This window comes from Schistocerca cancellata, chromosome 9 (assembly GCF_023864275.1).
Source record: "Schistocerca cancellata isolate TAMUIC-IGC-003103 chromosome 9, iqSchCanc2.1, whole genome shotgun sequence".
Lineage (NCBI taxonomy): Eukaryota > Metazoa > Arthropoda > Insecta > Orthoptera > Acrididae > Schistocerca > Schistocerca cancellata.
The window spans coordinates 135,570,935-135,588,318 of record NC_064634.1 but is presented as its reverse complement, the minus strand read 5'-3'; the positions used below and the strand labels follow the sequence as shown (position 1 = coordinate 135,588,318).

Genomic DNA, 17,384 nt, shown 5'->3' with positions numbered 1-17,384 from the left:
TTCCCTTTGGATGATATCCGCTTTTAAGCATTTACTTGGGTGTCATCTAGCCGAAGAGTAGATTGACTAAAGTATTTGACTCGCCCTTCTATTACATCCCATCGAAACACAGCTTTTCGTTGCAGACTCGTTCGAGGTTTTTTTTTTTTTATTATTATTTTCCTAAATAAATCTCTTGTCATTCGTTTGCTACGCCCTTTAGTCACTTACCATTTGCGGTTTTGCGCAGCCGCCATAAAAACTGATTCGCATTTGTCTTAACTCTTGTAAACAATGGTACAAACATTACAACAGTACAAATAATATAAGCCCGAGACAGTCTGCCACATAAATCAACACCACTAAAGGCTTTTGTACGTAAATACCGCATACGTTTTGTTTAGCTTCTGTCAGCAGTATGAACGAGATGGATATTGAGGTCAGCGGTTTAATTACTACTCAAGAGGAGAAACAGACGGGGAATAAGTACGTGAAAGACAATTTATTAATAAAAAGTATGTTAAAATTATAATCAGACAGGTGACGAAATAATATTTTAGTTAAGAAGTGCAAGTTCTTGAGGAAATGTAAAATGCTGGCGGTATAATAAGGCTATGAGTGTAAAATACAGAATTCAGTGACGTGTTATAACAGAGCAATCACGAGAAATATATTTTCTTTCCGTTTCACGTCAAAAAATTATTGACAAAACTATGCAATCAGTATGTTCCAGTTGCCAGCCAACATTTTGTTATCCCCACCCGCTGCCCGTGAATGGTTCGGGAAGCGTAAGGAAACTGTTAGACCATGGATGGTTTTCATCAACACATCAAACTTCCAGGCCCCACGGAGCTTGCCCAGACTGACAAGGAGAATTGTGAAGAACATCGAGTATTTTCAAAGCAATTATCTGTTTGTATTCGTTGGTGTTGTCTTATACTGCCTGTAAGTAAATCGAGATATTCGTTTTAGCTACAGACCTTTTAATAATACATAGCTTTTGTACTGTACAATGTTAATCTTGCCCTAGTGTGTACCGAAGATAGCACATTTTTAACAGTTTTGTGTGTGTGTGTGTGTGTGTGTGTGTGTGTGTGTGTGTGTGTAGGATGGGGGGGGGGGGGGGTAGCTTAGCACAGATGCCATTAAAAAAGGCCTACTTAGAAGCCATTAAAGCAGGTCTACTTAGAATACACCTGTTATATGTACAGGAGGGTGAGGCTTGAGTGGTCACCTAAAACAGCTCTGAAAGCTACCTGGAATACATAGCTTGAAAACCCATTCATGATGGAAGTATATTGGATCTAATGGCAACAAATAGACCTGCCCTACTTGACAATGCCCACATAAAAACTGGTATCAGTGATCATGAAGTTGTTGTGGCAACAATGATTACGAAAGTACAAAGGGCAACGAAAGCAAGCAGAAAGATATGTGTTCAGTAAACTGGATCTAAAATGAATAGTGTCATATCTCAATAACGAACTTGAAACCTCCAGTGCAGTCCAGGAGCATGTAGAGGAACAATGGCTCAAGTTTAAAAGAATATTTGACCATGTTATGGATAGATATTTACCCAGAAGAATAGTTCGGAATGGGAGGGACCCTCCACGGTATACAGTCACTGTTAAGAAACTTCTAAAGGAACAGAGACTACTGCATAATAGGTGTAAAACAAAGCACAGAGCTTTAGATAGAGATATGGTGGAAGAAACGTGTTTGGTTGTCAAGATGATATCAATGAGTATTGTAGCAGAATATTATCAAATGATCTTTCACAAGAAATTCTGGTGTATGTAAAGGTTATTAGTGGCATCAAATTTAGTGTCCAGTCTGTAGCAAAGGAGTCAGGAACTGAAATTGAGTGTAGCAAAACAGAAGCTGAAATGCTTATCTCTGATTTCAAATGTCCCTTTACAAAGGAAAATCCAAATGAAATGCCCCACTTGAATCCTAGTGCCACTGAAGAGATGAATGAAATTGGTAGTAAGGTCAATAGTGTTGAGAAATAGCTGAAATCATTATAACTGACCAAAGATCCAGGGCCCAGTGGAATCTCTTTCAGATTATATTCTGAATTTGCGACCAAGTTTGCCCCTTTTCTAATTACAACCTGTCACAGATTCCTCAAACCAAAAAACCGTGCCCATTAGTTGGAAGAAAGCACTGGTCACACCCCTCTGCATGGCGGGTAGTAGAAGTGATCCATAAAACTACTGTCCAATATCTTTGACATCAATTTGAGTCTTAGGACATATTCTGAGCTCAAACATAATGAGGCGTCTTGAACAGAATGGCCTCCTGTATGCCAACTGGCTTGGATTCTGAAAACATTGGTCATGTGAAACCCAACTTGCACTAGTTAGTTAGTAACTTTTCTCACATGACATACTGAAAGTCTTGTATCCATACAGTCGGGTAGATGCAGTATTTCTTGATTTCTGAAAAGCATTTGCCTCAGTACCATACCTATCAAAAGTATGATCACATTTGTTATCAAGTGAAACTCGTGATTACATTGAGGAGTTTTTGGCAGGGAGAGGGGCAGCATGTTATCTTGAATGGAGAGTCATTAACAGATGCGGAAGTAACTTTAGGTGTGTCCAAAGGAAGTGCATTTCAACACTTGCTGTTTGTGTTGTATATTAATAACCTTGTGGACAACATTAATAATAACCTCAGACTTTTTACAGGTGATGCAGTCATCTGTATTTAAGTATTGTCTGAAAGAAGCTTTGTAAATATTGAGTTAGGTCTTGCTAAGATTTCAAAGTGGTGCAAAGACTGACAATGCATTTTAAGTGTTCAGAAATTTAAAATTGTGCACTTCACAAAACTAAAAAAAGTGTAATATCCTATGACTATAATTCAATGAGTCACAGTTGGGATTTGGCCAACTCATACAAATATCCGGGTGTAACACTTTGTAGGCATATGAAATGGAATGATGACATAGGCTCAGTTGTGAGTAAAGCTGGTGGTAGACTTGTGTTTATTGGTGGAATACTGGAGAAGTGCAATCAGTCTAAAAAGGAGATTGCTTACAAATCACTCATACGATCCCTTCTAGACTATTGCTAAAATATGTAGAACCTTTGCAGATAGGGCTAACAAGGGACATTGAATGTATACAGAGAAGAGCAGCAAGAATGGTCACATGTTTGTTTGACCCATGAAAGAGTTTTACAGTGATGCTCAAGAAATTGAAGTGGCAGGCAGTTAAAGATAAACATAAATTATCTCAAGAATCTCTACTAACAAAATTTCAAAAACCAACTTTAAATGATTACTCAAGGAATATGCTACAACCATCTATGTATCACTCACATGGCAATTGTGAGGATAAGATAGAATAATTACAGCACACACAGAGGCATTCAGATAATCATTCTTCCTGCACTCTGATCATGAATGGAATGGGAAGAATGCCTAATAATGGGTACAGTGGGACATACCTCTGCCATGCATGTGGGGTAGTGGTTTGCAGATTATGGGTGTAGATGTAAATGTAGACACTTTGTTTCATGAATCTGAAATCTATTTGAGGCAGATGTTTGGAGTTTGACATCTTTGGGTTAACCAGTTTGCACAGTAAGAGGAGTAAAGTAATTCTTTGCATGTTCAACATTTTGACTACCTGCCCACATTTACCCAATCGCAGGATAAGTGTGATCACTGGCTGAAGCTGCATGAGGTAAAAGCAGACAGCATGTTTTGGATACAAATGAGCCCAAATTTCTCCCAACAAGTTTTATTTATTCCTTTATAAGTGTCATAAACATCAATATTAACCTGTGGGATATTTTTAACGAATAATGGACATTTCAAAATCAATATTAAACTGCAGCATCCTCCCTTGCCTTTGTATCCCAGTCGTTTTTGTGAAGGGTAGGTGACAGATAATATCAGACCTCTTCACTACTGACTCATCTGGGACAACAGGGAACACAAATTCTGAGCCTTTTTTCTGCAGATAGGTAACATACACTTGCCCTAACCCAGCTGTATTGCTAAGATGGCCAACATAATATAAAAAGTCTTCTTGGTGTTCAAATGATCCAAAACAAAATCATCAGACCTCACTTCACCATCTGTCAACTTTTGTAAGGTTGGGCTTCATCATCTCTTCCACAGCATCCCTCATCCTCAGATTCTGGCACAATGGATGAAAGGGTTTCTGGTTCACTGTCTGTATCATTACCAATTTTATTTTTTGCAGAAATGATCAATTCCTTCTTGCTTTGGAATTAAGTCTTCTTTAGTGATGTTGCTATTTTACCCACCACTGCTGCTTCCAACTTGTCTTCGACTTGAGTATTAGTGTAAACTGCAAGATTTCTTTTGCCTTGGTGTTTATTGCCTCATAGCTTTTGGGAAAGGTCTTCAGCCTTCAAGAGTTGGAATTTCAGTTATGCTTGCACCTGAAGTGGAAGGTGAAGCATCACACAAAGTTGCAGGTTCCGCAGTAGGTAGGGTGACCAGTTCTCCCGTAATTCCTGGGATCTCCGAAAATATAGCAATTTTTTTTTAATCCTTTTGCTTTCGGCTCTGTTATTGACTGCCTGTTTCTCCCATATATTTTGTCAGTGATTACTGTAATAAATATTAATCCTGCAAAGCATTGTCAATAGTTCAGATTCGCTGACTGATAGATCTGGAAAAGTTTTTGTATAATAATGGATACTATTCAACAGTTGTCTTTTTTCTGTTTTCACTTAGCTAGGCCCTACTCATCTTTTTGAAGTAAACTTCTTTTACCACTCTTTGAACCTTTTCTTCGTCAATATTAGCTTTGCCAGCTTCATTGATATATGTCCTCACCATCTACAATATACATATTTTACTCGAACTCATTTATAAAAGTATGTTTATGAAACTGAATGTTGGCCTCTGTTCTTAATTGGAATTGGGGTAGCAGTGGACACTGTTCCCACTTACGCCTCTTCAACTGTCCACACTTGCCCCAAGGGTCATTTTGGATAGGAAACGAAATTGTAGTGTTATATATGTTTGACATTGCATTGGGAGCGATCTAAAGGCTATAATACTCTTGAAAAATCAATTTGTCAAGTTTGATAGTAATTCTTTTTATTACTATTACCAGTTTTGACATATTACACTTTCATCATCAGATCTTGTAACATTATTAGGTGTTCCTTCATTTAACGACACTGAAAGTCACGTAGTGATGTTGCATCACATTGCAATAAAAATGACAGGGGTAATCAGAACGTCATAAATAAAATACTACAAAATTAAAACATACATGTTATGCTGATGCCCCAGCATACACTGTATTTTATTTGTAACGTGCTGCTGATCTCTGCCGCTTTTTATTAAACTTTGACACAACATTGCCATATGATTTCCAGTGTTGTAAAAAACATCTAATAACATTACAAGATCCTATGATGAAGCATGGACCTGTCAAAACCAGTAATAGTAATAAAGAAAATTACTAGCGATCTGGGCAAAGTTGATTCTTCTAGAATTATACAGACGGTTGGAATGTATTACAGGGTGATTATAATTAAAGTTAAACTTTCAAACCGTTGTAGAAATAATGCCACTGGTGAGAATGATGTCAAATTGCAACAGAATATTACTGGAGGAGGAGGAGCAGGAAAAGATATGGCAGAAGAAAAATAAATAGTTACAAAATGTAGCAATAGGTGGCACTGTAAGCATCATAATTTAATAGTGGTTGACTACAAATGACAAATGAATCGTACAACATGCCTAAGGTGTATGTTTGACATTAAACAAACTGTACTACTCAGTGTACAAGGGTGCACAGGTGTGATACTATTAGTTACATAAGCCCATCCACCACAGCAAGGTCATATCACATCAGATGGGAGAAATCGGTTTTCAATTGCCCTGAGGCCAAAAACTGCATAAAAAGTATCAATCAAAATCATATCAGATTATTAATTTCCGTGTGCTGGTGCAAAACATGTTAAATATGCTGTCCACCATTTTCTGCAACGTGTTGAAATCGAGAAACTTGTTCCACAACTGATCGCAGTGTTTCTGGGGTCATGTTCAGAATGTGTTGCACAGTGTGTGCCTTCAATGCAGCTAAGTTTGCAATCAGAACACTGAACACAACATCTTTCAGATTCCCCACAGCCAGAAGTCACACAGATTAAGATCAGGTGATCGGGACAGCCAGGCTGTAGGGAAATGGCAGCTAATAATTCTAGCATTACCGAAATGGCACTTCAGCAGCTGCTTAACTGGATTTTCAATGTGCGGAGGTGTGCCATCTTGCATAAAAAGATCCCATTCACACATCCATGCTGTTGGAGAGTTGGAATGACATGGTTTGCTGTTGGAGAGTTGGAATGACATGGTTGTACAAAAGACACTCATAGCGCTTACCTGTGACGATACAAGTAACAGGACTGGAAGCACCTGTCTCTTCGAAAAAATATGGCCCTCTGATAAATGATGCCGTAAATCCACACCACACAGTGACCTTTTCAGGATGAAGTGATACTGGTTGATTTGCATGTGGATTTTCCGTTGCCCATATTCAACAATTCTGTGTATTGACATATCCTGTCAGATGGAAGTGGACTTTCTCTGTCCACGAGATCTTCTATGGCCAATCAGTATTCACTTCCGTGTGAGCAAGAAATTCTAAAGCAAAGGTCTCTCTTGCTGGCAGGTCAACAGGAAGTAATCCATGCACATGAGTAATTTTGAATGGATAGCAAAGAAGGATGTTGCTTAGGATTTTACGCATCATGCTCACGGTTAGGTCTAATGTTCGGGCAATTCTCCGTGCACTACATGTTTGCACACCACCACTCACTCCTCCCGCACTGCTGTGGCCACTGCTTCCGCTGACATCGAATCACTTTGTTTCCTCCCTCTACCAGGTTGCACACCAAAAGAACGCGTCTCTTCAAATTTCCGAATCATTTTCTCCAGACCCATGGCAGTCATTGAACCAATGCCTTTTTCAAACCCTTAAGTGTCCCGAACTTCTGCAGAGCGACATGTGCACAGTCATCATTCTTGTAATACAGATTTATAAGCAGAGCACGATTCTGCATTGAGATAGTCATGGCAAACACCGCAGATTTGAAAAGAGGAAAGCCATGTACCCGGCGTGTTTATATCAACTTCAATGGGTCGTGCGCGTGACGAGTGTTTTATTTATGTATTCTGACACATTCAGCACCATCTATTGATCAATTTTCGCTCTATTTTTTTCTCCTGCCATAAGTTTTCCCCCCTTCTCCAATAATGTTCCATTGCAATTTGACATTATTCTGGCCAGTGATGTTATTTCTACTGCATTTTGAAAGTTTAACTTTAATTATGTATATTTAGATGAAATGTTACACAAGAAACCAATAGGGTACTGTTTATAGATTCATAAACCACAACTTAAAATATTTTCTGTACTAATCTTTTGAAATAATCTTGAAATTTGTTTGCCAAAAAACTCATAGACAAAAGGACTGAAATTGTATTTTAACTTCTCATGTTTGCAACCATAACTGGACTGGTGCAACATTTTTTCTAATTGTGTACTACAACCTGAGGAACTATCAACAGGATTATACAATTATTTCAAAGATTATTTCAGACTTATTCTGTGTCCACTCTCACTCCATGTTTACACTAGCCATGTTCTTCCCTATGTACGTTTACAGGAAATAGGGCCTACTTATGACAGGAATATGATAGAGAATCCCAACCCCAAATAAATCTAGGTTGTGGCAATAGTGTATCTGTAGCATGCATAGCCTAAGGTCTAGGTTAAATTGGAAAGTGATAATTTAGTTGTGAGTTGATGAAGTCAATGAATGTAAATGCGAAATTCAGGTTGTGGTAACAAATTGATCTGTACTGATTTCACACTTATACTTGGCCACTGAACAGAGGATGCTGGGAGCAGAAGCTTGCAACTGGCTCATAGCACATTGGCTGATGAGACAAGTGCCACCTCCTTGAGCAACTAGTTTATAGTATATAAAAGAAATGAACATGTAATGGATTAATGCGTTGTAGAAGTTTTTATGAGTTGCTAGAAGGATCAGTTACAGCCTATTCACTCATTGTTGTAAATATTATTAACAGTCACTACACAAAACAGCATATATGGGATACTCTATATCCACAACAGCTACTTATTGTTATGGGGCATCATACTGTTGCATAGCTATGGTTGACACTGAGCGTAAACATTCCCAAGTGTCACGAAGTCAGCCAACTTGCACCAATTTTAAAGAGGACAAGTGAAAGTGTGCAGTCAGTAGCATTTCCTAATGTTTACATTCATGCCATATTTAACACATTTTGCTGTATATAACACTTTTTGTTATAAAAGCCTAAAACTGCAAATTAATTTAAAAAAAAAACTGTAAATTAGATACCGGACAAGTCTCCAACAAGTGTTTCGGTATATGTTGCACAGATATATCATACATAAAGAGGAAAAGTGCAATGGGTTCCACTAAGGAATTAGGCACTTCCTATGTTGATACATGTAATACTGTATTTTTATCATGTATGTCTGTTGGTACCTTATGGTAGATCTACATCTATATCCATCCTGTCTAAACCACTGTGAAATTCCATTAATGTATGATATACAGGAAGAATGTGTTCCCTCCCATTCTCACAGATGCTAATGGGAAGTTGTTGAATTACACTTAAGTAACTATTCCTCTATCTGTTTACACCCATTATATCCAACAATGATTGAAAAGAAGCTGCCAAGATGGGCACTCAGAAATGCAAATGAGATGTTGTAAATTAACTGACTATGTTTCTTCTCTGACACAGCACTCAGAAATGGGTGGGCTCATTGATCCAAAGTACCACAGATGAACACATTTCTCAATCTGTAGGCCTGTTGTGAAGGCCATCCATTACATTTTGAAGTGAAATTTTGCAGTTCTGCAATTTATTTATATGTTCATTTATAAGCTGGTACAGGCTTGCAGCTGTATGCAGATTTATATGTGGACTAATTACAGACAGCCTAGTAACATTTTTGGTAGCAAGGCCTAAACACTATTTAATCATTAATGAGAGCAATTATTCCACTAAATCAACAATGGTATGAGAGCTAATGGTGAGTATATATGTGTGATATTTAATATGAAATGGAAATATCCGGAGCACCCATAATAGCAAAGCAACTGGAAATTTAGTGAAAGACACAGACACCACCAATTGGGATCCAGGATTTTGTCACTATAGATGTGTTGTTGGAAAGAGTAGTTCAGACCAGACCAGCAACTGATTTTCCGTAATCTTTGACTCAACACTTGAATACACCAGGTTTCATACCTTTCAAGATCTACTTATTCTCTTAACCCAAATCTGGCAGACAGAAGAATTTCTTCATTCGTGGATGATTGCAATACTAGTACTTTTAAAATGTTGGATTGACCTCTATGCCTCAATGGTTATAGTAAGACTGCCCTCACTAGCTGCAGAGGAAAGAAATCATACTGGGTTGTGAACTGCCTGACCTCAGTAAATTCTTGAATTGAGACAGATCTTATATATTGTTCTGTTGCCACATTCTATACCATAAAAGTTTATCGTGAATACGATCTATGGTCCAAGTTACTATGTAACTAACGTATGAACTGAGCAGTGTGGTGCAAATGTTAAGACACTGAACTTGCGTGTAGGAGGAGCAAATCCCCATCGAGATTTAGATTCTCAATAGTGTCCCTAAAAAGTAAGTGCTGAGATCATTGCTTTGAAAAGGACATGGTACATTTCCTTTTTCACTCTTATATAATCCATGCCTTTGCTTTCTCACTAGCTTTGTACTCTTCCTGTTGCTTTATTCCTTCAGATTTAGAAGTTATGTCTGACAGATCTCTACTGCTGCTGTCCCTCTGCTGGTTGAAAGAATATACAGTACACAGTGGATTCTAATATTCAACAGATTGTGTAGGCATGTAGGAAGAACAACAATGTTGTTCTAGCACGCGCTGGAGCTTACACTTCAGCTTTAGCACATTGTTATTTATCATCATCGCAGTGCGGGGTAGCTGTGCAGTCTGAGGCATCTTGTCACGGTTCATGCAGCTCCTCCCATCGGAGGTTCGAGTCCTCCCTCAGGCGTGTGTGTGTGTGTGTGTGTGTGTGTGTGTGTGTGTGTGTGTGTGTTGTCCTTAGCGTTGTTGTTGTTGTTGTTGTTGTTGTTGTGGTCTTCAGTCCTGAGACTGGTTTGATGCAGCTCTCCATGCTACTCTACCCTGTGCAAGCTTCTTCATCTCCCAGTACCTACTGCAACCTACATCCTTCTGAATCTGCTTAGTGTATTCATCTCTTGGTCTCCCCCTACGATTTTTACCCTCCACACTGCCCTCCAATGCTAAATTTGTGATCCCTTGATGCCTCAAAACATGTCCTACCAACCGATCCCTTCTTCTAGTCAAGTTGTGCCACAAACTTCTCTTCTCCCCAACCCTATTCAATACCTCCTCATTAGTTACATGATCTACCCACCTTATCTTCAGCATTCTTCTGTAGCACCACATTTCGAAAGCTTCTATTCTCTTCTTGTCCAAACTAGTTATCGTCCATGTTTCACTTCCATACATGGCTACACTCCATACAAATACTTTCAGAAACGACTTCCTGACACTTAAATCTATACTCGATGTTAACAAATTCCTCTTCTTGAGAAACGCTTTCCTTGCCATTGCCAGTCTACATTTTATATCCTCTCTACTTCGACCATCATCGGTTATTTTACTCCCTAAATAGCAAAACTCCTTTACTACTTTAAGTTTCTCATTTCCTAATCTAATTCCCTCAGCATCACCCGACTTAATTTGACTACATTCCATTATCCTCGTTTTGCTTTTGTTGATGTTCATCTTATATCCTCCTTTCAAGACACTGTCCATTCCGTTCAACTGCTCTTCCAAGTCCTTTGCTGTCTCTGACAGAATTACAATGTCATCGGCAAACCTCAAAGTTTTTACTTCTTCTCCATGAATTTTAATACCTACTCCGAATTTTTCTTTTGTTTCCTTTACTGCTTGCTCAATATACAGATTGAATAACATCGGGGAGAGGCTACAACCCTGTCTTACTCCCTTCCCAACCACTGCTTCCCTTTCATGCCGCTCGATTCTTATAACTGCCATCTGGTTTCTGTACAAACTGTAAATAGCCTTTCGCTCCCTGTATTTTACCCCTGCCACCTTCAGAATTTGAAAGAGAGTATTCCAGTTAACATTGTCAAAAGCTTTCTCTAAGTCTACAAATGCTAGAAACGTAGGTTTGCCTTTCCTTAATCTTTCTTCTAAGATAAGTCGTAAGGTCAGTATTGCCTCACGTGTTCCAACATTTCTACGGAATCCAAACTGATCTTCCCCGAGGTCGGCTTCTACCAGTTTTTCCATTCGTCTGTAAAGAATTCGCGTTAGTATTTTGCAGCTGTGACTTATTAAACTGATAGGTTGGTAATTTTCACATCTGTCAACACCTGCTTTCTTTGGGATTGGAATTATTATATTCTTCTTGAAGTCTGAGGGTATTTCGCCTGTCTCATACATCGTGCTCACCAGATGGTCGAGTTTTGTCATGACTGGCTCTCCCGAGGCCATCAGTAGTTCAAATGGAATGTTGTCTACTCCCGGGGCCTTGTTTCGACTCAGGCCTTTCAGTGCTCTGTCAAACTCTTCACGCAGTATCTTATCTCCCATTTCGTCTTCATCTACATCCTCTTCCATTTCCATAATATTGTCCTCAAGTACATCGCCCTTGTATAAACCCTCTATATACTCCTTCCACCTTTCTGCCTTCCCTTCTTTGCTTAGAACTGGGTTGCCATCTGAGCTCTTGACATTCATACAAGTGGTTCTCTTCTCTCCAAAGGTATCTTTAATTTTCCTGTAGGCAGTATCTATCTTACCCCTAGTGAGACAAGCCTCTACATCCTTACATTTGTCCTCTAGCCATCCCTGCTTAGCCATTTTGCACTTCCTGTCGATATCATTTTTGAGACGTTTGTATTCCTTTTTGCCTGCTTCATTTACTGCATTTTTATATTTTCTCCTTTCATCAATTAAATTCAATATTTCTTCTGTTACCCAAGGATTTCTATTAGCCCTCGTCTTTTTACCTACTTGATCCTCTGCTGCCTTCACTACTTCATCCCTCAGAGCTACCCATTCTTCTTCTACTGTATTTCTTTCCCCCATTCCTGTCAATTGTTCCCTTATGCTCTCCCTGAAACTCTCTACAACCTCTGGTTCTTTCAGTTTATCCAGGTCCCATCTCCTTAAATTCCCACCTTTTTGCAGTTTCTTCAGTTTCAATCTGCAGTTCATAACCAATAGATTGTGGTCAGAATCCACATCTGCCCCAGGAAATGTCTTACAATTTAAAACCTGGTTCCTAAATCTCTGTCTTACCATTATATAATCTATCTGATACCTTTTAGTATCTCCAGGATTCTTCCAGGTATACAACCTTCTTTTATGATTCTTGAACCAAGTGTTGGCTATGATTAAGTTATGCTCTGTGCAAAATTCTACAAGGCGGCTTCCTCTTTCATTTCTTCCCCCCAATCCATATTCACCTACTATGTTTCCTTCTCTCCCTTTTCCTACTGACGATTTCCAGTCACCCATGACTATTAAATTTTCGTCTCCCTTCACTACCTGAATAATTTCTTTTATCTCGTCATACATTTCATCTATTTCTTCATCATCTGCAGAGGTAGTTGGCATATAAACTTGTACTACTGTGGTAGGCATGGGCTTTGTGTCTGTCTTGGCCACAATAATGCGTTCACTATGCTGTTTGTAGTAGCTAACCCGCACTCCTATTTTTTTATTCATTATTAAACCTACTCCTGCATTACCCCTATTTGATTTTGTATTTATAACCCTGTAATCACCTGACCAAAAGTCTTGTTCCTCCTGCCACCGAACTTCACTAATTCCCACTATATCTAACTTTAACCTATCCATTTCCCTTTTTAAATTTTCTAACCTACCTGCCCGATTAAGGGATCTGACATTCCACGCTCCGATCCGTAGAACGCCAGTTTTCTTTCTCCTGATAACGACGTCCTCCTGAGTAGTCCCCGCCCGGAGATCTGAATGGGGGACTATTTTACCTCCGGAATATTTTACCCAAGAGGACGCCATCATCATTTAATCATACAGTGGAGCTGCATGTCCTCGGGAAAAATTACGGCTGTAGTTTCCCCTTGCTTTCAGCCGTTCGCAGTACCAGCACAGCAAGGCCGTTTTGGTTAATGTTACAAGGCCAGATCAGTCAATCATCCAGACTGTTGCCCCTGCAACTACTGAAAAGGCTGCTGCCCCTCTTCAGGAACCACATGTTTGTCTGGCCTCTCAACAGATACCCCTCCGTTGTGGTTGCACCTACGGTACGGCCATCTGTATCGCTTAGGCACGCAAGCCTCCCCACCAACGGCAAGGTCCATGGTTCATGGGGGAGGGTCCTTAGCGTAAGTTAGTTTAATTTAGATTAAGTAGTGTGTAAGCCTAGGGACCGATGGCCTCAGCAGTTTGGTCCCATAGTCCTTACCACAAATTTCTAAATTTATTTACCATCATCAGTATCTTGATATGCTTTCCCATGAACACTGACTGTGCGCAGCTTATGGTGATGCAGCTGTTACCACACACATCTCACATTCTGAAGGAGTGGGGCTCACATTCAAGACCATCCACCCAGATTTATTTATTTTATGGTATCCCTAAATCACTTAAAGTGAATGCCAGGATAGTTCCTTTGAAAAGGACACTGTTGATGGCCTTACTTTTCCCTGACCTGGTTCTGCTTGTTCTCCATCTATAATGACTGCAATGTTGAACTGACATTAAACTCTAATCTTCCTTCTTTTCTTGGTGTGTGGCTAATCTATAATTCATATGTTTTGAAAATTGTGGACACTATTCTGAGTATGTTAAATTTTGAGAGATTTCTGAGCTGCTTATTTGCTTATAAGCTGATGTCACCATCACATCTAAGGTACTTTAACTTGAAACTTCCAGTAGTGTCTTATCTTCTGGTGTGTTGAGCAGACAACACAACTGCTCTTGGTTCACAAAGCCTTCATGCAGTGCTGGCTAGACAGTGGGTATCAGGTGTATAAAATGGTAACACTTACATAACATAAGATAATCAATTCTATTCACTGGGGATGTATTAGGCTGAACGTAGTTGCTTACAGGAGTAACCACACTGTCGGTCCCTGCTTAGCCAAGCAGCCTCAGCTGCCTCTGTAATATAAGTTCTGTCTGATTTGCAGTCACTTGTTCTGTCTTGTAAAACCTCCTGTGGAAAAAATTTTCTCATTAAGTCAATATCCACATAAACATCTGATTTTCATACAAGTCAAGATCTAATGGCACTTAGTTTGCATCAAATCTCAGTACTCAGTGAGGAATGGAACTTACTGTCACTCTTGATACTTTGGAAGCCTTACTTCTGCACTTATTAGGATATCATTAAATTATTGTTTTTTAACTTATTATGTTAACATTACAGTTATATGCCAATGTACATTGAAGTATCTGATGCTGCTTTTCCATTTTCGCTTTGCAGCCTCCTTGAAATCTGCTCACCTGATGAATTCCTCAATTATAACACATTATAAGGCTTTGGAGCTAATGATTTATATTTAAACTATGAAATTCCTCATTTTCTCCAACTGTCTATTATCTCTTGTCTGAATCAAGTACAAAAAGCAGCAAAGACCATTCAAGATTCCATCTTTGGCACAGAAAAAGGAAAGGAAATGCTACTCTGCAGGGTAACATATGTTGTAGAAATCGAAGGTCATGAATTGGGGGATACCACACCCAAGGCAGCCTCATTCATACCAGAGTACATTGTATCTTCCACGTAAATGCAATGACCTTACTATTGAGGCACTGGATCTTGGGTTGGTTGAAAGTAAGGGATATCAGGTTGCATTGGTAAAGCAGTTATCAGCTGTGACATTGCAAGCTGACTCCATCTTTGAAAAAATAACTCACGACATATGATGTCAGTGATCTCAAATTGGTTATAGGAATGTATTGTGGCTATGGCTAATGAATGACCCTGGTGATGAAGTGTGGCCCTATAGTCTTTGGGGAGGATCATCTACTGCTATGTGTCTGCACTATTAACTGTGTGACTGCACCATCTGTCTAAAAATAGAATTTATCAGATGAGCAGCAAATACATGTCCAAAGTTGGGCATATATTGCAAAAATAAATGAGGAAATAAGTTTAGGAAAATAAAAGGAAATCCAATGGAAACAAAGAAATAAACATAGTGAACACAATTGTTGTTCTGTACATCGTTAACTCAAAACTCACGAAAATATGATGGTCTTACATCAAGTAATTAAAAGCCTACGCCATGAATTTCCTCACTGAAGTAAAAGAAATAGAATTTCACCTATGTGCAGTTAAAATTGCATGAATAAAGAGCAAGCTTTGGCAGATTACTCCATCAAATAAGCTATCCTGAAAGCAGAACCAGTATCCAAATCTTGCCTATGCTTTTAATGTTAAAGTTCAGTAGAAATGTTGCTTGATCATCCACAGAAGTGCATCACAGAATGGAACTACCACTCACATACAGTCAAAGTCAGAGTCTTCCAGCCATGAAAACTTAAAACCAGTGAGAAATGTCCAAGTCCCTACACACCACTCTAAATTTAATCACTAGACGAATTTTTAAAGTGAAACAGTGCACCTGACTTGCCACACACAAACTAAAATAATCTCTTGCTAAAAGCTTTATCAATTCAGCACCAACTGCTCCAAATGACTGCTTCACAACTTCTTAAAATTTTACTTTAGAACAGCTGTTATTAAAATTACATAGTTTTTCTTAACAATAATTGTTATTTTTGGGGGGAGCGGCGGCAGAGGTAGGAAGCAGTCAGTCCTCTTGTTCGATGAAGCCTGCAACAATTTCCCCTCTTGTAGTATTGGTTAAAAACAGTCTTGGTTGCAATTTTAGTTTTCTATTTTTCAACAGCGCGTTTCGCCTTATTTAGGCATCTTCAGGTTATCTTTTCTAGATGGACGCGAGAGACACCAAGATCTGCATAACGCGTTCCCATTCACAGGAGCGAACAGGAACGCATTATGCAGATCTTGTGCCTCTTGCGTCCATCTAGAAAAAATAACCTGAAGATGCCTAAATAAGGCGAAATGCGTTGTTGAAAAATAAAAAAATAAAATTGCAACCAAGACTGTTTTTAACCAATACTGTTAAGCACTGGTTTGCTGTATGCCATATATGGATTGGAAGAATTCCCCTCTTGTGTCCAATCTCTGTCTTCCCCTACAGTTTTTACCCCTTACAGTTTCTCTTAGCGCCATAGAAGTTACTCCCTGATGTCCTACCATGATGTTCCTTTTTCTTGTCAGTGTTTTCCATATATTTCTTTCCTCACAAATTATTTTTTACCTTATCAGTCCACCTAATTTTCAACATTCTTCTGTAGTACCACATCTCAAATTCTTCATGTCCCTTCTGTTCTATTTTTCCCAAAGTCCAGTGCTGTTCTTCAAACATACATTATCAGAAATTGCTTCCTCAAATTAAGGCCAATATTTGATAGTAATAGACTTATTTTGGCCAAGAATACGCTCTTTACCAGTCCTGGTCTGCTTTTTATTTCCTCCTTGCTTCGTCCATCATACAGTACTAAGCTTCCATGCTATCAGAATTCCTTCACTCAGTCTACTTCATGGTCCGTAATTTTCATATTAAGTTTACCATTGATCTCGTTTCTGCTACTGTTCATTACTACTTCTTTTCTTAATTTACTCTCAGTCCATATTCTGTACTTGGCAGACTTTTCATTCCATTCAGTATGTCCCGAAATTGTTCCTCACTTTCACTGAAGATGGCAATGACATCAATGGATCTCATCACTGATACTCTTTCACTCTGAATTTTTAATTCCACTCTTGAGCTTATGTTTTATTTTTATCATTGCTCCTTTGATGGCTGAGCAGTGAGGGTGAAAAATTGGATTCCTATCTTAGACCCTTTTTAATTTGGGTACTTTGTTCGTGGTTTTCCATTCTTAAAGTTCATTCTTGATCCTTATACATATCTTTCCATTTTGCTTACATCTGTTTTTCTGAAAACTGTGAACATCTTGCACCATTTTACATTATCAAAATCTTTTTTTAGTTGAACAAATCTGATGAAGGTTCCTTGATTTTTCTTAAATCTTGCTTCCTTTATCAAGCAAAATGTCAGAATTGCCTCTCTGATGCCTTTACCTTTTTTTAAAGCCAAAATTATCATCACTTAAGAGATTTATAATTTTTTTCCATTTTTTGTGTATTATTCTCATCAGCAATTTGGATGCATGGGATGTTAAGTTGATTGTGCGATAATTCTCACGCTC

The 17,384-nt window shown here is 38.7% G+C and overlaps 1 protein-coding gene across 1 annotated transcript in view; it reads left to right on the top strand.

Moving 5' to 3' along the window:
• Positions 1 to 231: 231 nt before the first annotated feature.
• LOC126100499 (prenylated Rab acceptor protein 1) overlaps positions 232 to 17,384 on the top strand; it is a 45,593-nt gene continuing 28,440 nt past the window's right edge. The window contains exons 1-2 of the mRNA XM_049911110.1: positions 232 to 465; positions 703 to 924. Coding sequence (XP_049767067.1) covers positions 398 to 465; positions 703 to 924 — 290 coding nt within the window. The 5' untranslated portion in view covers positions 232 to 397. The remainder of the gene's footprint in view (positions 466 to 702; positions 925 to 17,384) is intronic.